The 24,056-nt window shown below is 38.1% G+C and overlaps 2 protein-coding genes across 3 annotated transcripts in view; one reads left to right on the plus strand and one right to left on the minus strand.

The window, feature by feature from the left end:
- Positions 1-487: 487 nt before the first annotated feature.
- Positions 488-12,178, plus strand: LOC128859171 (eclosion hormone). Of its 2 annotated transcripts, none has more exons than XM_054095943.1 (3): positions 488-561; positions 11,131-11,265; positions 11,362-12,178. In XM_054095943.1, exons 2-3 carry the CDS (start codon positions 11,148-11,150, stop codon positions 11,544-11,546), a joined length of 303 nt encoding a protein of 100 aa, XP_053951918.1. In that variant the 5' UTR covers positions 488-561; positions 11,131-11,147; the 3' UTR covers positions 11,547-12,178. The 2 variants fall into 2 exon arrangements, with proteins under 2 accessions (XP_053951918.1, XP_053951928.1); XM_054095953.1 differs by lacking the exon at positions 488-561 and adding an exon at positions 10,865-10,957.
- Positions 12,179-17,360: 5,182 nt separating this feature from the next.
- LOC128855194 (peroxidase) overlaps positions 17,361-24,056 on the minus strand; it is a 155,253-nt gene continuing 148,557 nt past the window's right edge. Inside the window, exons 5-10 of the mRNA XM_054089906.1 lie at positions 23,117-23,505; positions 22,874-23,047; positions 20,548-21,478; positions 20,195-20,473; positions 18,270-18,366; positions 17,361-18,190 (exon numbers count right to left, since the gene is read on the minus strand). Coding sequence (XP_053945881.1) covers positions 18,140-18,190; positions 18,270-18,366; positions 20,195-20,473; positions 20,548-21,478; positions 22,874-23,047; positions 23,117-23,505 — 1,921 coding nt within the window. The 3' untranslated portion in view covers positions 17,361-18,139. The remainder of the gene's footprint in view (positions 18,191-18,269; positions 18,367-20,194; positions 20,474-20,547; positions 21,479-22,873; positions 23,048-23,116; positions 23,506-24,056) is intronic.

Raw genomic sequence — 24,056 nt, forward strand, 5'->3', positions numbered from 1 at the left:
TAGGCAACCGGAATTCGTAGAATAATTATTTACCTATACCAAATAATGACTTCTTAACAAAACTACAACTGACAAATTGCGCTGAAAAGTGTCACGTAAACCCTTTGCAGACGCACATCCTCAAAAAAAAAAAGTCTACAATAAGCCAAATTCGCGCTTTCGTTAAAACAAATGAAAGGTTCGGTTTCCTTTTGAACAACAGTTACATTTAATCAGTGCAAATATCTTACAAATAACAGCTAATTGTTAAAGTGCCGCAAAGCAATGTCCTTTTTCATGTCCTGCCGTGAATTTCACTTAAACAAGTGGCCACCCTTCGTAGCTATAACGGAAATGTAGCTAACTAACCAATGCAAATATTTCATTACAAGTAAGAAACAAATCCATACACGTCTTAATTGTAGCATTTCATTCATTTTTCGATTTGCTGAGATTTCATTATAAATACCAGATGCATCGGTTGACAATGACAACAGTCTTCAAAGCGAGTTTTTATCAAACACTTGTTAGCTCTTTACTCCAATCTGCACCAACAATTCGCGGCTAATTTGCTGAAATCAAGTAAGTAAAGTGTTGAGGCAAACGACTTGTGAATTTGAAATCGAATTTGAATAAAATCGGTAACAGGGAAAGGCGGTCAGTGCGAAATTCGTAAGGGCTGACGTCAAAGCTATTTTTATAAATGAATGAATGTATTTATATTTTTTATGTGGTTATGTATTTACGAGCGCTCCTATGTAAAAGTATGAGTGAGAAAACAAATGGCCAGCCGGTGATTTCAAAGCAGATAACCACGTGCCGAAAATACATCAAAGTGATTAAAACGTTTAAGGGAGATAGCAAAGATGTGGTTAGTCTATTGTTTTTATTAAAGAGTTAAACAATAAAAAGTAGCCCATTCTAAGTAAAATGGTTATAAGAGGTCAGTGAGTAGAGGCTAATGTTTTGGTTGTAACTTTTTTCATACAAAACATATCAGAATTATCTTTCGGATATCGAAATTAAGGGCAAAAAGTTGTAAGAAATGAAAGCGAAAGTCTTGTAATTAAATATTGTAAATATTTTTAGAATGTCTTCCAGTAATTTAAATACAATAGTAAATTTCAAATTAAATACAAACGCCTTCATATGGCGATGCCGAATATTAAAGTGCCACCAAAGGTTGTCATTTTTATTTTGGTAAGTTTCAAGCGGCCCGCTGTAGCCGAAGAGGTTGTTGAATGGCTGTTATTCGATAGTGCACAGTCATAAAATACCAAAAGATAGAAAAAGTTGTCTCCAACAAGTTCGGAACCTCGGGCATGAAACACCAAATTATAGAAAAAGTTTTAGCTAATAGCGGTCGCCCCTCGGCGAACAAAAGCAAATTTTCGAGAGTATTTCTGCCATGAAAAAGCTCCACATAAAGAACAAGCATCTGCCGTAAAACTGTAAATTCCTCCATCTGTGGTCTCTTCGTCAAGACGCATACCACGAATTGCAGGACATCCAAAAAAGTAAGAGTAAGAGAATTTCAAGCTTTAGTAGTTATTAAAAATTAGCGCCGGAGTTCTATTTCGGTAGTGGCGAATTGGTACTCGAATTAATAATCATACTAGCCAATAAACTGTGTCAAAGAAATGCATTCACTTTTGAATTTTCCTGCGTCAGTGAGACATTGAACCGGACGAAGTGCCGAACACTTCACAGCTTCAGCTCAAAATAAGTCAAATCAGTCATTAACAATCCTATTATTATGGCAAAGATATACTGATGCATTTAGTTCTTGTGGTCCCTTTCCAACCAGGCCGTAAAGATCGGTATTAATTCAAGCGCCCATCTACTCTTAGGTGATCTGTTCCACCGGTCTTACCAGTGCACGCTCGAACGACGCTTTCCTTCTGCTACAATATATTTAAGTTTTGCTCTACCCTCGCGTGCGAATAGCCTTATAATATCTGCATTTGGTTGACGAAGGAAGCGTTGCCGGAAATTATACGGAAGTCGTAGATAGTCTGCAAATATGGGCAGGGTATTATTTTTTTATCCAGAAATTTTTGTTCAATGCATCAGAAGGGACTATACATTCGACGCCTTCTTCACAGCATATTCTAGGTGCATTTTAAAGTCTAAACGACTATCGACCATCACCCCTAGGTACTTATTACCAAATTTTTAATTAATAGTTACAGCCCCTATCTTCACGAGGGTCGTACGTGCAAAGTTAGAAATATGGAACTATATACGAGTACTAACACATATCGCGACGATGTTTAGTTAGTAGCATCTCGTTGAAGAACAAACACCAAGTTTCAGCCAGCATCGAGGAAGCCGAATGATTTTCCTTTTCCATCACTCCTCAGTAATTGTGGTCGAAAATGAATGGAAATATGGTTCCGACTCCTTTTACATCCCCTTATTCTCCATACTTGGCGCCCTCGCATCCATTGGGCTATTATTTGTTCACTTCAAATTGGGGAAATGGTTGGAGGGAGGAGGTAATTGCTGAAACGAATGACTATTTTACAAACTTGGACAAATCCTATTATTCAGAAGGGATCAACAAACTAGAACAGATGGAAATAAAAAATGGAAAATAGCTCTCAATTATTCTGATAATATAGCTCGGCACGCCTACTTTAATGAAAGTCTCTAGTATACGCAGTATTAAAAGCATTTTTAACGTGCCGATTTACCGCAGCGTAGTATTCTTTCTCCCGCCACACCATCTCAGGGTGATCAATTTAACGGTATCGGATTTTAAATTGAAATAAAATCAGGAAAATTCAAATTGATTGGGCAATCTTTATTATTTTTGTGTAGAACCATTCATGTCATTTATTTTTTGAAGACAATCTCTTTCGAATGTTGGCTACAACTGCCCCACAATTCGGCTATCCATAAACACCAATTTTGAAAGACTCGCTGGAGTACTTCGGTCGGTATCCCGTGAATAATTTTAGTAATATTGACTTTCAATGCCTCAATCGACGTTGGTTTATCCACAAACCATTTCGACTTTGCATAAAAGTCAAAAAGTGTGATATCACACGGTTTTGGTGGCCAACGCACTGGCCCAAGATGAGAGATAAATTGTTCAACGAAACAACGACGCAGTAAGTCCAATGTCTCACGGGCTATAAGGCAAGCAGCGCCTCCCGCTGTCTTGTTCGAACCAAATGTTTTGGAGATCACGGGCTTAAATTTTCCTCATCAAAAAGTCGTTTATCATGGAGCGATAGCGTTCGCCATTCACTGTTTCGTTGGCGCCAGGCTCCTTTTTGAAGAAATATGAGCCGTTGATTCCTCCAGCCCATAGACCGCACCAAACGGTTATTTTCAATGGCTGTAATGACTTTGGGGTGTCCTTCAGTCTAAATATGGCGCGTTTGCTTATTGACGTAGCCATTAAGCCAAAAATGGGTATCATCGCTGAACAAAGTTTGGGCAGCAAACCTGTCAAAAGAACCCTATTGAAACAAATACCTTCAATCTAATCACCCTTTATGATGGAAAAAATCGATTGTTAAACGCGCTGTAAACTGAAAACTATGCCGCTTTGTTGGATGTTTAGCTGATTAATTCTTGGAAACAAAACGGTATGACGCGAGTAAACTGCAGCTCCTTTCTAATAGGAAGAAAGAAATAAGGACCGATGATGCCGCCAGCGCTTTATGAATTTCGCAAATAGATTTATTTATTTTTTTGAAAGTATTATAAATTTCCACAATTCGGATACGTGGTTCTGGCGTTAAACGATTCATGATGACTTGTGCAAACCTAAGGTTAGGTTAGGTTATGGTGGTAGTCGGTTCGTTAGACTTTAGAGCACTTAGACTTTAGAGGTTCGTTGTGAAACCTCATTTATTTAGAACATCGACTTCAGCTGTTACGCGTGTCTTTATCTCCACATGGCCTCTTGGATAATATTGTTTTTGACTATTAGTTTGCTCGTGGCCATAGGTATCTCAGTGGTACTTGCCAAACCTACTGAACAGAAATTTCAACATTTTTTTCTTTTTTTGTCGGGACAGACTAGCAAGTGCAGCATTCAGACACAATTGAGTCCATTGTACTGCACTCGGGCTCCCTTTTTAATTTTTTTTTAATGTACTCGACCTCCGAAGAGTAGGTCTTGTGGTGCCACGGAGCCAAGATGGTCACTTCTTAACACATCGGTGCCGAAGACCTCACACCTGATTCGAGCGAAGGCTGGGCAAATGCACAGAAAGTGGTCCGCCGTTTCATCCACGTACTTTGCCCATGAAAAGTGGTCCCCCATCAGTCCAACCAGCTGCCTACAGTCCCCTCTGCTCAGTGACAGGAGGAACTGCGACAGTCGGTCGGACATGACAGGTACCATTAGTTTTGCCCATCTGCAGCCTCTCTCAGCCTTCTAAGCTCGCTTGTGGGTTAAAGTAACCCATTTGCTAACAGTGGCTTTGATGGCTGCAGAAGGGAGTGGCAGAACGAGCTCCGAGCCAACATAGTTTGCCATTTTCAGCTGTAAAACCATTATTATCGATATCGATAAAAAAACAACCGTTATGAGCCGCTGGGTTTAGCTAAGGAGTGTTTTTTTTAGAGGTTAGGTTTTCAAGTTGGCAGTTTGGTTTGCCATTTCATAATGAATAGACTTACACCTGATCAAGGGCGTCGCACGTTCGGTGAATGGGCCCAAAACGAGATGGCCACCGATCCCGATTTTCACAAGAAAATTTTGTTCAGCGATGAAGCTCACTTTTGGTTGAATGGGTATGTCAATAAGCAAAATTGTCGCATTTGGAGTGAACATAATCCACAAGCCATTGCTGAGACGCCGTTACATCCTCAAAAAGTCACTGTTTGGTGTGCTCTATGGGCAGAGGGAATCATTGGTCCATATTTCTTTAAAAATGAAGCCGGCCATAATGTTACAGTCAATGGAGAGCGCTGTAGAGCCATGATTAATGACTTTTTCGTGCCTGAATTGGACGATGTTGATGTGGACGACCTTTGGTTCCAACAAGACGGCGCTACATGCCATACAGCCAACGCAACAATCGATTTATTGAAGGAAACTTTTGGTGAGCGCATTATCTCGCGCCGTGGACCTGTGGCGTGGCCTCCAAAATCGTGCGATATAACACCGCTGGACTATTTCTTGTGGGGCTATGTGAAGTCGCTTGTCTACGCAGATAAGCCCGAGACGATTGACGTCTCGGAAGAGAATATTCGGCGCGTTATTGCTGGCATACGGCCCCAACTGCTGCAAAAAGTGGTCGAAAATTGGGCCTCTCGGCTGGAATTTATTCGAGCCAGCTGCGGCGGCCACTTGCCCGAAATCATTTTTAAAACATAATGGCAAACCCTTATCTTTATAATAAAGCTAAATTCTTGGCCATAACATTAAATTATATACGTTCTATTTCATCTTGAAAACCTAACCTCTAAAAAAACACCCTTTATATACCTACACCAATTACCTATTTCATTATTCGCCCCTCCGATTAACTGTATCTAAGCTTCTGCATTTAAAAAATTCGTTTAATGTTTTTGAAGTTGTTTCTGATTGAAACAAAAAAAATATCTTTTACTATTTATTATTATATTACATTTAAATAAAGAAATGTGCTAATGATATTCGCATAACAAATTTATTTATAAATCAAAGAGTATTATTGCTTCACCATCGGACATACATACATACACACATATGTAATAACATTTGCGTATGTGTATAAATATTTCGTACACTTGAATATTTCGCGTGCCTTTGTTCTGAATGGGAATTCCTATACAAGAACGTGCGTGTGTATGTATTTACATATCCGCCTTAAGCCGTTTTAATTGTCGTTTAATTTGCGATGACGCGCCTCTTAATTTGCCTTAAGCGCCGCACACAACAAATGACGCTTACGTTTGCGAAGTAGTTTTTAATTCATGCGGGTGTATGTGTGTGTATATGTATGTTAGTCTGCACTCAGTCGTGGCGCTTAAAATAAAATGGCCCGCAGGCGTGCGCAGACGCACCAAACCGGCTGTCGAGCCAGGTAACAATCGTGGCGGTTGGATAGCCATCTGCTTTTGTTATTCACTTCTACAACAGCTCATACAGACATAGGTACAAGTATATCTGATTGAAAGTGGGTGCTGATTGCGCTGGCAAAGCTATTTAAAAGTGCTAAAGCAAGAAATATTTGCACAGATTTGTACATATACACACATGCATATACAAAACAGCGCAAGAGTACCAAGCAACGGCAACGGGTAGGGACATATATACACACGTACGTATCTACTTGCATAAGTACGAAAGTGTGAATGCTTGTCCGGTATTTAATCGCAACAAGAAGCTGTCAATTTGTTGCCGGCATTTTTACACTTCCTGTTTAATTGCCGGTTTCAATTCGTTGCTGTTTGCTTAGTAGTGCGCGCACATGCGCTCTAAACTACGTCCATATGTATATATCTTCCTCCACATGCGCTTGCCTATAGAACATTAATAAAGTAGATTCATGATAATTCTTTTTTTTTTCTTAATTCTGTGGGTAAATTCCCCAACTAGAGGCGCAGAATATTCCATAGACTTTAATAAATAAGAAATAAGGCAGAGGAAAATACTTCCTTTACAATGCACATGAATGTATATTACCTTTATAAGGGAAATGTTTGCTAAGTTGTATTCCAGTGGGGATGTCTTCCTTCCTTATGCCAACTTTGTAGGACAAAATCATAGGCGCGACTAAGTAGTGCAAATGTGAAAAAGTTTAAGGAGATATTTTTATAGGTATTTAAATGCGATTTTGCATTTTCCTCAAATTAATTGATTTGTCAGATAATCGCCATCAAAACAGCCACGGGATGCCTCCTGATGTCCTTCCTGCAATAGAGCTTAGTAAAATGTTCAGCAGCCAATTCCTGCTGTATTGCTATCGCTCCTGCAGGCATTTGCTGTAGTCTTAGCCTCCTTCCAAGTGAGCCAGGTGAGACATCCCTTCGCCTATACTGACCATATCCAGGATCGAACATGATTAAGACTACCAAATCAGAACGTTTTCAGACATTGAATGACATTCATCGGGTGTTTCTTAGCATCTTCCTAAATTCCCAATAATAGGCCCCGATATAATCGGTATACATAAGTGATTGCAGCAGCGCGTAGGCTCAAATCCCCGTGCTTGAAACCGCAAAATGAAGTGAATAAACAGTTTTTCTTGAGTCCGTGGCAGGCAATGACAAGCCTCCGAGTGTATTTCTGTCATGAAAAAGCGCCTCATGAAAAACCATTTGCTGCTCGGAGCTGGAATAAAACTGTCGGTTCCTCCATTTGGGGGACAACATCAAGACGTATGCTACAAATAGGAGGAGGAGGAGTTAAAATACCTAATATATATATATTTTTTTTTGCATATGTTCGGCACGTGCAGGCACCGCCTACTCACATACCCCCTTAAGGGGGGAAGTCCATGTAGAAGCCTCAAAATCGGTCATTTTTTAAACATATTTTTAAAGGTGATAAAATAATTATATTAATTAGAAACTTTAACACAACTTTATTTAACCTCTTAAGAGTACAAAAAAAAATTTTTTTTTATTTTTTTTTTCAAAATGGCGGCTCAGCATCATTTCTTGTCGGCTGCCTACGGCGCGAGGTCCCAAACTGCTCCATTTATCACTCTTAATCTATCGATCTGAAACAAAAAAATAAAAGTGATTTCTTTTTATGAAATATAACGGAAAGGATGAACCTTTAAAATTAAAAAAAAATATAAAATTAATTGTAAAATGAACTTTTGAAAAAAAGTCAGAATTTAGGGCTATTTTGTTGACATTTTGAACCCCCAAAAAGTAATTTATCAACTCGAAATGTCTAAAGTTTTTGGTTCATCCTTCCGGTAGTAACATACAAAAAGGTCTCACCAAATTTCAAACAAATCGGTCGATAACTTTTTGAGTTACAACACGAGCAGTTTTTAAAAATACAGTTTCGAGATAATCGCGTTTAAAGTTTGAGGTACATCAGCGCGCAGACCGCTCTCTACCTAGTTAGTGGGCTGTAGAAGCTATAATATTGAGAATTTTGAGATGAAAATTTCACAGTGTATTCCTAAGATACTATATTTTCAAGTTATCGAAAAACAAAAAAATCGATTTTTTGAGACTTCTACATGAGGCTCCCCCCTTAAACTCACTTTCCTCCTTAAACCCTCTTTCCGCCTACCTTTTGACCAAAACCCGTCGAAACAGCATCTTTTCTGGTCCTGCCGTTAGATGAGATAGACAGCTGACGATCGGTGAACTGACCATTTCGTCTTGGGCGCTATCGCGAATATCGCCCGTAATCCGATAGAAATCGGATTGTACCCTACTTTTCTGATGGCCTCCTTGCATTCACACATTAATTTATTATGCGCCATTATTTCCTATTTATCAGCGATTAAAAAAATGAAGGATTTAATAATTTTTCTTGAAAATGAGTGGCCATAAGAGTCTCAAATAGTTGCATTAATTTGCAATGCTAGGGGCACGCACGCTTTTTTGTTTGTGGTTTTAGTTTGTCTTAGCTTCCATCATACAATTCTTGCAGAGTCATTAAATTTATCTACTCCCGCCGTTTATGTTAACAATTTACCGTAATTAGCACCAATGGATTACAGCTTAACCCTCTCGTAGCCAATGCAGTAAAAATAACTCAGTAAATTACTTAAAACTTGAACATATGGACTCCTACAAGAAAGTCTAATTGAGATGAAATTTATTGGCATTATCAAAAATTATGTTTATGGGGCTGATAACTGAAGTAGATTAAATGAGTTTTCTACTAATCCTACAAAACATGTTTGACACAGAACTAGCCCAATATACAATCATCATCATCAAGTAGCGATTACAGCTCAGGGTGAGCTTTGGCTTCGTCCACAATCATCTTCCAATCTGCACGGTTCATAGCAATAGACTTTCAGATGCATCACATGATTTCATTTCTTCTCAAGTGAAACAAGAAACTCTTGTTTATTTTGAAGAAATTAAGCAAATGTAGCTCAAGCGGTGACTAAAAAATTATATTTAAAAGGCCCAACAGTGAAAGGGATTAAAGTTGGATGAAGCTCACGATACATTTGCGTCTGTGTTAGAAGCTTCTTATATTTATCAAATTGATCAGGCTTCAACGTGGCCCTGCATGCACAAAAGTTGAACATAATTTATTCATTTTGCTTACTAAATGTAGACCTTAATTTGAAACTTAAGGTTAACCTATGCGCTTAGCTTTGTGATCTTTAGTGTCAAGAAGATCATTGCCAACGTCTAATGGGAGTGACTGCTCCCAAAATGCAGCTTTATTGAATAAAATCATAGACCTAAATTTTGAAGTATCTATTACAAAATCGGGACTCCAGTGCCATTTTTTCTTATTACCAAAAACAAAAAACATGGCGCAGCAGGCAACAGTTCGTATCTAATGAGAAGGTAATAGTATAAAACAATCAACGTTGTGTACTTATATTCTAGACAGCTGATAATAACTTATTACTTTTCTTGATTGGGGTGATAACCGCTTGCGTTATTATGGCCGAGTTTAGAAAAGTGCGCCAGTCGTTTCTTTCCCGAGCTAAGCGGCGCCAGTTGGACACACCAAGTGAAGCCAAGTCCTTCTCCACCTGATCTGTGCAACGAAGATGAGGCCTTCCTCTTCCTCTGCTACCCACAGCTGGTACCGCATCGAGTACTTTCAGAGCCAGAGCGTTTGTATGCAATCTAATGACATAGTCCAGCCAACCCAGCTTAAATCAACTGCCATTCGGTTATTACTATTGTGAGGACATTTAGCACTGCAAGCTGAAAGATCCATTATACTCCCTTAATGGATTCAAAGTATTTGTCTGATTCCAACTTCCTTTATAAATTGATGCTCTAATGGCGGTGTTTCCATCGTAACAGAGCAATTTCTGTGCCCATTTCACTCAGCCTTTTAGCGTTGAACCAATGCTCATAAAGCACAGGTTGTGGCATGCATTTTAGTCGCCTCTTGCGACAGACATCTGTTATCGCGTGAAAATTCTAACCTCCTATCCCGCTGACGCTTACCATTTCGTTAGGAAAGGTTCCAAGCTTACAGTGGACCGATCTCGCTTCTCCCCAGGCAATATCAAGCCTCAGCGCACATTCTGGCGTGAAAAAACTTCGCCTAAAAACTACCAGTCCCAAAGGGTTTGAAATCCAAAACCCGAAGAATAGTATTTGCGCACTAAACCTCGGCTCGACTACAATGGCCACACATTTAGTTCAATAAAAAAAAAAACATATTTTAGCTTTTACCTGGTGCAACCGGCGCCCACATAACGTTTCCTGCTTTATTTTCGAAGAGCTTTTGAACTCAAAAGCGTGCTCAGGAAAGGGCCAGGCTGTTGCTTAGATTCCGTACTTCTAGCAGAGTCAGTATTCCAACCTAATGGGCAAGATTAACTTCAAGAGTAAGCAATCTGTGTATCAGAGAAGACCAATTATTGGACTCATACTTAAAAAGCGTCAATTGAGTTCAATGCATTAGCACTTTCGCAAAGTGTCAGCAACGCCCGCATGGGTTAATTTGTGCTACAGAAAAAGCCGAAACAACGCAACGCCGCGCCTGCGCACGACCAGCATCGTATCAAGCGACATTGATGCGGTGCTTTTTCTCTTTGTCGTTGAGATACTTGCGTGAATTTCGTTTCGCTGTCTTGAGTTTGATGCCGATGCCTTTGTCTTAACGCCTATTTGGCGCGAACATACGCCATCGCTGCTATCAACTCGTTACGTCTGCGCGCCAATCGTGAGATCGAACGCATGCGTATGAGATAAAAAAGCAGGCATCGAACAGATCTTATAATTATTTAATGAAGTGCTGTGCAGGTATAAAAGACGCTTGAAAATTCACCAGATTGCGGATTCAACACTCATTCCACATTTATTTGGTTTCAAATCGCAAAAAAAGCATTTCCCAGAAGAAACGATAATTGTAAGACAATCGAATGGATGCACGCGCAAGGACACTTTTTATAAAAGATATAGAAGAATGCAATAGAAATTCAAAATTTCTTTATTTAAGAAATAAATATTTAGAAAAACTATATTATATAATAATTTTTTAAGCAAAATTTTTAATAATTAGAACTCTTTTCGCCATTTCAGCTCCATCAGAAGAAAAAATGTTCGCTACCACCAAATCCACTGCTCTCTTCGCTGTCATCGCCATTGCTTTACACTGTGTGCTCTTCCCAGCTGTTGATGGCGTGCCATCTATCGGTCATTATGGCAAACGTTTTGGTGCGTATACATACATACAAACATGCAGAATTAAGAGAGCTAAAAACATTTATTTATTTTGTTGTTCTCCTTCTTTCTTTCTTTTTTCATCCACAGACACCATGTCTGGCATCGACTTCATTCAAATTTGTCTCAACAACTGCGCCCAGTGCAAGAAAATGTTCGGCGACTACTTTCAAGGTCAAGCATGCGCTGAATCCTGCCTCAAATTCAAAGGCAAGGCCATACCCGACTGCGAGGATATCGGTTCCATTGCACCTTTTCTAAATGCGCTCGAATAGAGGGTGAAACTCGTGCAAGCCGAATCTCACGCCAATAGATAATTTCGCTGTCATCGCATTCACTTACTCACTAAGCCGCTGAGCAATTTATGTGTGTGATCGCCTCTTACATCCGCACCGCCTACACACGCGCCTTATTTTTGGTTAAAATGCTGGTTTTGGGCGTGCTTGTGTATATGTATATGTGTATTTTGTGTTATTGTTGTGTGCCGATTGCGCTGGTAGTTGGTGAACTTTGGTACCACTCTACGAATTCGGAGCGTCTGTGTGACGTACACATCTTATTTGGGTCATTGTCGACATGATCGTCGGCAACGACGCTCCAGTAATCGTCCGCTGGCTACGCATTGCATCTTGTATGAAATTAATAAAACATAAAATCGGCTTGTACCTCGACGTTTCTAAAGTGCTTGTGGTTTGATCGAACGTACACATACATAAAAGCCCTGAAAAATACTCATGAGTCACATTGTATCGGAAAGTTCCTAAATCATCAAATCTTAGTATTATATTTATGTAGTTATTTAGCAAATATATATGTATATATATATAATTGTTTATAATTGTATGTGTGTGCACGTGTGTAGAATTATTCACGCTAGATGGAAAATAAATAGCAAAATTTGCAACGGAATACCACTAAGCAATGAATTTGTTTTAAAATATATGTTTTTTTTTGTTTTGAATTTCCGAAAGGAAGTACAGGGTGATTAAAATGTAATAAATATTATTGGTGAATCGTAAAGCTTTTTCTACAATCTTTAGTTGCTTGAAAATTCACAATGTTCTTTAATTGAGTTCTGACAATAGAATGATATTTTTACTAAAATGAAAAGTAAGCAAAGACAACCGTCGTAATGATTTAATGGAAATGTTCTGCTACTCCACCTTTTACAATGTTAACACATTATCTCCCGGCGTTATTTCTAAAAAACTTGCTTCTGGTACCGGGGCGAATAAAAAAAAAAACAATTATATTAGAAATGCTTTTTAGCTTCAGAAATTTGAACAAAACAAAAAATATATTGTAAAGGGTGATTTTTTAAGAGCTGTATGTATGAAATTTTTATTTAAATCGATGGTATAGTCCATATAATTTAATGTTTGAAGATTATTTCATGCAAATGTTGACCGCGACTGCGCTTCAAATGGTCCATCCGCTTAGTCCAATTTTAACATACTCTTTCCAATGTTTCCGCCGGTCTCTCACATATAAATGCTTTAATGTTGTCTTCCAATGCGTTAATTGAAGCAGGCTTGTCTGAATAGACAGGAGCTTTAACATAGCCCCACAAAAAATAATCTAAAAGCGTTATATCGCACGATCTGGGCGGCCAATTGACAGGTCCCGAACGTGAAATAAAATTATCACCGAACTCGCCTCTCAAAAAGTCCATTGTTACGCGTGCTGTGTGGCATGTGGCACCGTCTTGCTGAAACCACATGTCATGCAAGTCAAGCTCTTGCATTTTTTTCAAAAAAAAGTTGGATATAATTTACGGTAGCGCTCACTATTCACAGCTATGTTACGATTCGCAGCATCTTTGAAGAAGTACGGTCCAATGATACCTCCAGCCTACAAACCGCACCAAACTGTGACCTTTTCTGGATACAATCCAAAATCGACAATTCTGCTTATTTGCGTACCCATTGATCCAAAAATGAGCTTCGTCGCTGAACACAATTTTTTGATAAAAAAGTGGATCTTCGGCCAACTTTCCAAGAGCCCATTCACCAAAAATTCTGCGTTGCGGTAGGTCGTTCGGCTTCAATTCCTACACCAGCTATATTTTGAAAGGTTTCACACCTAAATCCTTTCGCAAAATTTTCCACGTTGTTGAGTAACAGAGGCCCAATTGCTGCGAACTGCGATGAATCGATAATTGATGGTCATCGTTAACACTGGCCGATACAGCTGCGATATTTTCTTCAGTTCGCACTCTACGTAAGCGTGTTGGTGGTTTGATGTCCAATAATGTAAATTCGGTTCTAAATTTAGTCACAATAGCTCGAATAGCCGTTTCAGTGGGTCGATTGAACTGACCATAAAATGGAAGAAGCGCGCGATAAACTTTCTTAACAGAACACGCATTTTTATAATAAAATTCAATGATTTGCAAGCGTTGTTCGTTTGTAAGACGATTCAGTAAAACAAAACACGCAGCGTGCGTCAGCTGTTTAAACCAACTGCAATATTTAAAAAAATAATAGCTAAAAAATCACCCATTAGTTTATGGTAATAATTTTGGTCCATGAATAATTAAACAGCCTTGTACTATTTATTGGTTTGATATTTTTGAAAGCATTCTCCAATATGTAATGTTACTTTACAAGATTTACACATAAAAGCACGTGGTTTCCTTATTTTATGCGCAGAACAGACGCGACTACTCCTTCTAACGAATTTGTTGGCCTTATCGCTGCAAATTATTCTCAAATCGTGTTGTTTTATGGATCCCCAAAGCCGTCCTCGTAGATCTGCCCGAGGTGTTCTTATAAAAGAAGTGCTAGGTTCACTAGCTTCGGTATCTCCATCCGAGTAAGAGTTTTTCTCTGTTAGCCAAGCCTCAGCAAGCGGAAACAAAATTTTTGAAAATTTCAACTTTTCGTTGCGATTTAAATTTTGTAAATTATAATTAAATACGTTCAGAAGTGTACAATTGCATAAATACATTGACACGTTTTTGGTCCATATTATTATAATTATTTTTTTTTTTAATAGGGTAGTATGAGAGATACTGATCGGCAAGATCTACACCACTCATAAAATTATTATAATCAACAACACTTATGGATTTTCTTATCGAAAGGCCCGTCCTACTATCTATCTTTCCGGTTTGGTTCCGTTGAACTTCCGATTGGTAAATTGTTGAAATCATCGTTACTTGCTTCCTTTTTTGGCTTGTCTCACTTGCAATAATATTTCACCTTTTCGGCGATATATAGATTTATTTATATTCAGTTTTGGTTTTTTTAGAACGGCAGGTAGTCCACGGTTTACCCTGATAGTACTACAGATTCTGGTCTTCAAATTATATAGCTAATTTGCTAAACCAACACTATTATAAAGTTTGTCAGCATAAATGTTATGGCATTTATTCAAATATTGTGGCAATACTTTAGTAATGGTGTTCCGCAAATTATTGATTTCACCTGAATATAATTTGATGTTACATATATAGGGTGGGCCATGTAAAATTTGCTTTTTGAATCGGCTATAAAAAAAAACGAATCAATATGTTTTCAAACTTTTTTTTTTATTTTGAAGATTGAACATTGTCATTTATGAATAAAAAATAATATCGTTCAAATGACTGCCTCGGCTGGCCTTACAGTAGGCCAATCGATCAACCCAATTTTAAAGCACATTTTCGATTGTTTGGGCTCCAATTTCATGAATGGCAACTTCGATTTCGATATGGTTCGCATAGCATTTGTCCTTAACGGCTCCCCACGAAAAATACTCCAACGGGCTTAAATCACAGCTCCGAGGCGGCCAATTGACATCGGAATTTCGGCTGATTATTCGGTTTTCAAAAACGGTAGCCAAAAGTTCGAGTGTAACTTTGACAGTGTGACAAGTTGCACCGTCCTGTTGAAACCAAATGTCGTCCATGTCATCCTCTTCAATTTTTGGAAACAACACGTTGAGCATGTCACGGTAACGCTTGCTCATTTCGAAAAAAATGGCCCGATGATGCCGCCAGACCAAAAATCGCACCAAACAGTGACTCGTTGTAGATGCATTTGCTTCTCTGCAGTAACGTGTGGATTTTCTGAGCCCCCTATCTGACAATTTTGCTTATTGACGTAGTCACCGATAAGAAAATTAGAAAAGGAGAAGAAGACTCACCACTTTGGAAATAGGGTTTCAATATTTCCCAATTTTATTCAAGCGTATAGCGTCCCATTTCGTAAATGTCAAACCTTTAAGTAAATTATGAACACATTTGACATGTCATTTGTGTTACCATTCTCAAAAAAATAGGTGGAACAAAAAGCAAACGCTATATGGCCCGCCCATATATGCACGATTATATATTCTGTATGGCTGGTGGCATGTATTTTTTAATATACTGAATAATTTTTTAGTTTAAACAGGCTTCAAAAATTACTTGATCGATGAAAAGCTATGCGGCCACCAAATAAAAGCCATATCTCAACTGAAAATCAGCCACACACTGATTACTCACGCATGCATGCTTCATCTTATGGGTACTTACCATGAGCTACAAAACATCACAGTTTCGATTTTTTTTTTCGAGCAACAAATCATCGGAACTACTCAAACAAATAACCGATTTTAATATCTATATTATAAGTACCAACTCAAATAAGTTTATCAGTTAATAATTTTCTATCAATGGTCGAAGGACTTAATAGCGAGTGCTTTAGTTTACAAGTGCAATAATCATTTATAATTACACTAATCGATAAAAATGAACTTTATTTCGTTACTTTGTTTTAACGTTTTAACGTCATCAGCTGGAAAACAGGGGGAGAAATACTTTGTCAATCATAACTTTTTTGTTTTTGTGCGGCAGGATAGTTTTTTCTAAAACAAAAATTCTGAGACTTTACTTGAGCTACGAATATAACTAAAAATTATGATTTTCTGGAGTACTTGACTTGTGGATGGTCTCTTGCAAGCGTGCAACAAAAACCTCCCAACATACGAGGTCTCCACTTGCCCTCGAGGACTACCCACAAATATCATAAATGTATTTTTCACAGAACCATCATTTTCGTGGTGGATTTTAATGTTGTCTGGTCGAAGTCTATTTTGTAAATTTTTCACTTTCTACTTAGCAGCAGTCGAAGCAGAAACCATTGAACTGCGTCAGCTATAGAATCGAAACACTGTCCCAAAATCTCGACGTCAACGATTGAGGTATCGGGATCTTCGCATTCCCTGTGACATGCGCAGTTGTCACTATTTATGAGATTTGAGGTCAAGTGTTCCCTCCATAACTCAAGCAGGCTCTGGATGTCAGTCACCAAATCGCTATCTTTGTTCTTACAGGAAAACGTCCCTATCTTGAAACCTTCTGTAAGCCGCCGAACTTTCTGGTAGAACATTCGGTCGTTTTTCCTCTTGGCCAGCATCTCAAGCTCCTCGCACTCAAGTATTTCAACGTCTCGTTTCTTCATTCTGATAATACGAGCTCCCGGTAGCTTTCACACATGGCTCGCGTTGCACCCAATCGCAGCGTGGCCATATAGGCATAATCCTTTCTTTCCGCGGCAGCATGACATTCCTCGTCGTAGGAACTGTTTTTTCGGGCTCACCGGAATCCGATTTCTTCTTCGGCAGTACGTAGAGAACGAGAAATGTTGCTCCACTGCTCGTGCATTGCCTTATTCATAAAATATTAACCGAAATTATACAAATACATTTGTTGTTTGATAGAATTGTTTGAGAAATTCATCTGCTTCAGGTTCGAAATGGAAAAATTATAATGGTTTTGTGATTTTTGAGCCGTCTTTGCAGAAGTATTTGTAAAGCTGTTGAAGAAGCAACAGTGAGAAATTGAAATGGTTGCTGATACCTCCAAACTACTTCAACACAAACTTGATCCCAGAGATTTTACCGATGAAACAGTTTTGGAATATATGAAATCCTGAAAATGTGTCACGAATCTTAAAGACCATTACATTTTAACTATTGTAATTTGTGTCAACTACATTCCTTACTCTGCATTTTTAATATTTATGGTCCCTTTCAAGGTTATATTATATTTAAAAATTAATTCTCGCGCAAAATTATTACACAAATTTAACATATCTTCATTTTTTCTGTATGCTCTCATAAAAAACAGGAAATTATTTTTTACAATATTTGCTTAAGAAATTTTCACTATTTATAATTAATATGTATGTACATAAGTAGTTATCAAAAAACTTAAAAATTTCACACAGTTGAACAAAAAAATTATATACTAAGAGAATTGGAAATGCAATTGGGCACTGATGCTAGAAATGCTAAGAAAATTGCATCAAAGCCTAGGCTAGCGATGAATACTTGTATGTATGTTTATATGAGTACGTATGACATCCTCTTTATGTAATAGGTGTATATGGGGTGAAGAAGGAAAAAATTATATTATGCGCTCGAAATCAACAGTGAACGTGAATTTTCGAAAGACTTCAGCTTGATGTCTAATGATGTGATATTTGAAAGCGGCAGAAATATTTGTATGCCAGTAGCTTTACCATAGCCACGTGATTGGAAATAATTAAAAATATTTTAATGAAATGTGCACAAATGATTTCGAAGAAAGAAAAAAGCTGGACAGCGCAATTGCGAAAATATTCTGGCTCTTAATTCTATCGGAAGACAGTGACTTAGAGAGTTATGTATGTATGTATGTAGGGAATAAAAAAAAAAACAGGATACATCTTACTCGCTGCATATTTGAATGATTTTGTTTGAGAATTTCTTTTAGTAACTAAAATGCCCAAAACTTCAATACTTAATGTTAAGTTTCTAGAATGAAAACAACAAGTTGGAAAAATGTATGTATCTCGCCCTTCCTTCCTCCTTTCAGCTTCGTAAATTTTGCGCTACTCTCCGTACTTCCAAGTTTCGCTGTCTATTTCTTCTTGAAGTTTAGCAATGTGTCGGGTATTTCGTTGATAAAGTTCTAAAAAACACAAAAAAAAGAATTTTTAGTAACATAAAATTAGTTGCTATTTTTTTCTTCTTACCGAAATTTTACTTACATAAACCGGATGACCCACATCGGCACTAGAGTAATCGGCCCACTTCGTCAGGTCTATGGATGGAATTATACCGCTCTTGCATGGCACTCGGGGATTGCTATAAATCACAAATATAAAATAGTCATAATTAAATCAAGTACAATATAATAATAAATATAATAATAATAATAATAGTAAGAATTCCAATATCTGAGCCGATATTCCCAAAAATAAGATTCAGATAAAAATTCAGGTCTACAGCAGATATTTAGGATCTTAAAATACAGAAGAGGTAGTAAATGTTTCACAACTTATATTGAACTAACAGTAGACGGTCTGGGGATTTGTGCGTGAATATTTGGGTCCAGGTTCGAATCCCACTGTGAGCATAAATCATCAAAACATAGCAAAATTATTTCTAATAGGAAAACAAGTTCCATAACAAATTATATATTGAAGAAGCTTTACCAAACACTCACTCGGCAAATGTACCTATAAAGGGTGTTCCAATAAGGATGGACGATGCTAATACGTGAATTTTATCAGCATATTGAAGATTTTAATGTAACTAGTCACCGTTTGGTCATCATCCTCCTTCTTTGCAAGTGAATTAGTAATTCTTAATTTTCCAGAATCATAATATGAAGTGATGAACTTCGAATTTTTTTGCTTTTAAAATCTTCATTTTAGTTGTTGTTGTTATTGTGTATATATTCATTCTAAATTGAAACAGCTTTCTTTTTTGGCCCGAACTTTGATTATTCATTAAAAATAATTTCGAAAATTTTTAAGAGTGGCAACTCTACTAAACTTCTTGTTGAATTTATATATTTCTAAATAGCTTTCGTTCATAGCTTGAATTCTATTTATTCAACGAAAAATAACTTAGAAATTTTTTTAAGGTGGCAACTCTACTAATTTTTTTGTTGAATTTAAGTATTTCTAAACACGTTTAAATATTTCTAAACACGTTTATAAATTGAGTTTTAATTAATCTATTAAAAATAACTTTACAAATTTTTAGAAGTGACAACTCTACTGAACTGTTTTTAATACAAGTATTTCTAAACAGCTTTCGTTTCTAGCTTGAATTCTATTTAATCAATTTAAAATAACTTTGAAAATTTTTGGGAGTGGCAACTCTACTAAATTTTTATTTTAGTACAAGTATTTCGAAACAGCTTCCGTTTATAGCTTGAATTCTAATTATTCAATTGAAAATAATTTGGACATTTTTTGCAGGCGGCAGCTCTATTATATTTTTTGTTTAACTTAAGTATTTCTAAGCAGCTTTTGTTTATGGCTTGAATTGTAATTAATCAAATAAAAATAATTTTGAAAATGTTTAAGAGTGACAACCCTACTAAAATTTGTTGAATTTATGTATTTCTAAACACCTTTGAAAATTTTTAAAAGTGGCAACTCTACTTTGTTTAATTTAAATATTTCTAAACAGGTTTTTGCTTGATGTACATATTAAAATATTCCTCTTACTCATAGATGGCAACCCTGTTCAGCAATATATTACAAGTTAACTTTCTGAAAAGGTCTTCGTTTGATACCAATATTGTAATATACCTATTACGTAACTACTATATTTAATTAGTTGTGGTGGCAACCCTATTTAAAAACATTACTGTATTCTATTTCATAAATACTTTCGTTCAACACCTATATAGCAACATTTTCATTAGCTCACATATTTAATTAATTTTAATTTTTAGATAGATGGCAACCCTATTTTAAAACTCAAACTTTCATTAAATGCCAATATATTTTACCACTTTGCAGAGAAGTGAAGCTTTTAAGCTTTCACAACCCCCTTTTTCCGAATGCAACGGTGTGCCAATATTCTAATTCAATCGACCGACTACTACTTGAGTATTACGAGCACAATAGTAGCCTCTAACTATAAAAAAATTACCTATATTCGCTTGACAACTTACATTTCATGATCTGGCAACACCATCGGATAAATTTGAATGGTATCGATAAGGTCAGTGTTGTCACATATCAGACGAGATAATTTCGCCTTGCGCAGCTCCTGCAATTGTTCGGGCGTGAACGATGATGGCTGGTTGGGAAGCTCGTACCAAAAGCGGTCACCACGTCGTGAGTAACTCATTTGTGTTGCAATAATGCAGGCAAAGGCTGGTCCCAACATAGAACCCGGCAAGGGCTTTTCTGAAACACCGCCAGACCACAGATCAATGTCAGCTGGATGTCTGCAATGGAACAGAAAAATTAAAATATTGAAACAACTTCTAAAATCCATAAAATTCATTATGTCTATATTTACTCGAAAATACTCTCATAGCGCAGAATTGTATCGTTTGGCATTGAGCCGAACATTTCCTCCCACGCGGTCGATGTGGGCAGACCACAGAACTTCCTAAACTCCATGTAGCCGGGTAAGCCGAATTCACGTCCACGTTGCATATTGAATGCTACCAAATCCAAGCCAAAACGTGCACCCTCCTTCTTGAATAGGTGATTCGTCACCTCTTGCGTAATCGAGTCATCCATAGCCTGCGCTACTTGATTCATTAACCCCATAAAATATTCGTCCAGCACACCAGCACGATACAAATCGTACGGTCGGCGAATCAAATCCGATAAACGTTTCGAGGCGATAAATTTATGCGCCTTCGACCAACGCTCCACAGCAGTGGGTAGAAGTGAGTGTCCGAAACGGAAGGCAGCACCAGCGAAAGCATCAATAATACCAGGATTCACTTTGGGATCATAACCATCCCAGTAACCATCTTTCTGCAGCACCAAACCAAATTTCTCCATTACCTCCTTGCCCAGCAATATCGGCAAGAACTCATTGTACGTTACGTGTTGTACAATGGCAATGGTGATGCGACGCGCCTCTTGAAACAACGTTTCGTCGTCCCAATGTTTATTGATCTGTGCCAAGCCAGTGGCAATGCGATTGTGTTCACGCGCCATAAGCGTGTGCATGCATGTCAGCACTAACTGCTCGTTCACACGGATCTCACCAGCTTCAAAACAGAACATACTCTTGTTGGGACGTGTGCAACCCTCGTCGGGTATGTCGAGTTTCAATGGCAACAAGTCCTTGAGTCCATACTCCTGGAAAACGGGATTCATGCGTAGTAGACCACCGTAGCCGGTGCGGAGTTTACGATCGAATTTCTCATTAATGCCGTACACAGTGTTGGCGTCAATGACACCAGTGAGAGTGTTGAATTGCTGGCGAGAGCCTACAGGGCGAAAATAAGATTAATTGCTGAAAAAGACTCTTATAAAACTTATGATTTATTATGACGAATGCTCTAATTGATCTTTCTTGTAGCTTGCGTTTATCTGATTTGTATGTATAGTCACAAGTTCGCTTTTAGGACAGTCAAGTTACCGATAATTATCTATATAATTATATGCATGGGGATATCAAAGCAATTCTTCCTTTAAGTTGATTTTTTACAACATGAATTTTAACACTTAAACTGAGCTATATCAAGCCTTTCGCTAGTTATGTCTAAACTTTCAATTTTTGTGTGTGTTTTCTGCCAGGAAAAAGGATCTCATAAAAGAACCATATGCCGTTCGGAGGCGGCTTAAAACCGTAGGTCCCTTCATTTGTAGAAAACAGCAAGCCACACACCACGAAATTGAGGTCAAGTTCAGCCAAAGACCCAACAAAGGCCCAACGACGAGTCGAAGGCAAACCAGACGAGCTGCGATAATAGAATTACGTCGCTCCAGGGATGACCCTAAGGAATTAACTAAGTGACTTGGCTGCAAAAAATAAACCCTAGATGGGAAAACATATTTCAGCAGCACTACCGGCAAGAATTTCACAACATCCTTTTCTGCCACTTTTACTCACATTGAAGACCATCTGCATGCCCGGACTTCGATCCCCTCTGTCATTGCGTACGGGATGTAGTTGAAGCAAAGATCAACCTAAATCCTCATTACACTAGCAATGGTTCTGAAGATCACTATCATGGAAGTGATGACTACAATAGATAAAGAAAAGGCGGCTTGCGCATATAGGCGCTACAAGTCTAGGCTGCAGCAGGTTATTGCAGCTTGTGAAGATTGAAATGAATAATTTTTAACTAGCGGCATTTGTACTTCTGTTGTACCAAGATGAATGGTTTAACACACAAATACAACCTAATCCTTTTTGGCTAGATGTGGACTTGCATTGCAACCGTCTGCTGGAAGAGTACAGCAGAGGTTTAGATATGCCTCGAACCCCAGTGTGTCCATTCCACACTGCCAATTGGTATCGTAAATGCTTTTAACGTTTTTGGGGCGCTGATCAACGCATTGATTTGATCCGTTGTGCTCTTGAGCACATCGTCGACGGCATGTACTCACTTTAAAAACATCGGACGCTGTTCCAAGATGGAAGTAGAATGAGTTTACATTTAACGTTGAAAGACTAGCCCCGATCAACTTAGCCAGGTCAATTATGGTAAGCTAAATCATAGGCATTCTGGCACGCCGAGAAATGAAAAAGCAGAAAGGAATCATCTTAGTACCTGTAGATGGTACGCACTCGTTTTTGCCTCTTTTTGACTCTACACGCTACAGTAATTGTCACCTAGCCACTACCCCACTGCGTAACTCAACTTATTAATACTCACCCAATCGGCAACCGGGTCGAGGAGATGGAAAACCACGCACGAAATCTATGCACTTGACATTAAACAATCGATAGAAGTAATCATCGTCTGGAACACGAATTTCATTGCAATATGGATGTTTTAGATGTAGAGGTCGCTTGCAACATTCTTCCGGATCGTTGCGATTGATAGGATCTGTGGGAAAATCAAAAAATTAGCTTTAGTAATGCAAATATGGATGTCCTCCCATAAAGTACAACTCACCTAACGGAGTGCCAGTAAGCGTAAAATCGTGATCCATAAATTGACCCCATGCTATAACCATAACAGTACCAGCGTGATCGTGATAGCCATCATCGGGATGCATTGTACGCGAGACAACACGCGAAATGGGCAAATCATGCCCAGTGACCGAAATGCGAGGCGCATTAATGCCATCAGCATAGAGTGGGCCGATTAGTCGCTGGAATGGCGACATAGCTGCACCCCATGTGGGATGCTCAATGTTGTTACAAAGACCATCGAAGCGTCGATACTTGCCGGGTCGACACTCAACGCCCGCAAAGAAGGGTGGACACACATCGCGGATGAGTGTTTTCGATGTGTCAATGGTGGGTAAGCCCTTTTCGATTTCCTCATATGACAGGCCATAACTGAAAGGAAATGTAAAAACAGAAGCATGAGCAACAGTTTAGAAGCAAATTAATAGAACGAAAAATCAGTGGCTTTATGTTATCTAAGTAAATATGTATACAGGATGCTCCATATATTCGTTTTTTGTGTTTTAGTGAAAATGCCATTTACACAGTCACAGCTCTTTCCAGCTGAAAAACTTGATAGAAAATTAATATCATATCTCCGCGGAACAAAATAAAACGCATTACGCTTGAACCACGTTTGGAGGTTTTCCAACAGATTTCCAGAGTCAATGTTGTGGAGCCTAAACAGTGCATTTTTTTGAAAATAAATCGAAATTATTTTTTCTGACCTAACAGATTTTTATCTCGGCGACTGTATTAACAAGCAAGGCCGCCGTATCTGGGGATCGAAAAACTCGCAAGTGATCGTTGAGAAGCCAATGCATCTTCACAGATTAACAAGTTCGTACGGATTATGGAGTGATGGCATCATTGGCTAATTTTTCTTTGAAAATGCTGCTAGAAACGACTTTTCAGTGAACGGTGAGTGCTACAGAGATATGGTA

Source organism: Anastrepha ludens, chromosome 2, assembly GCF_028408465.1.
Source record: "Anastrepha ludens isolate Willacy chromosome 2, idAnaLude1.1, whole genome shotgun sequence".
NCBI classification, from domain to species: Eukaryota; Metazoa; Arthropoda; class Insecta; order Diptera; family Tephritidae; genus Anastrepha; species Anastrepha ludens.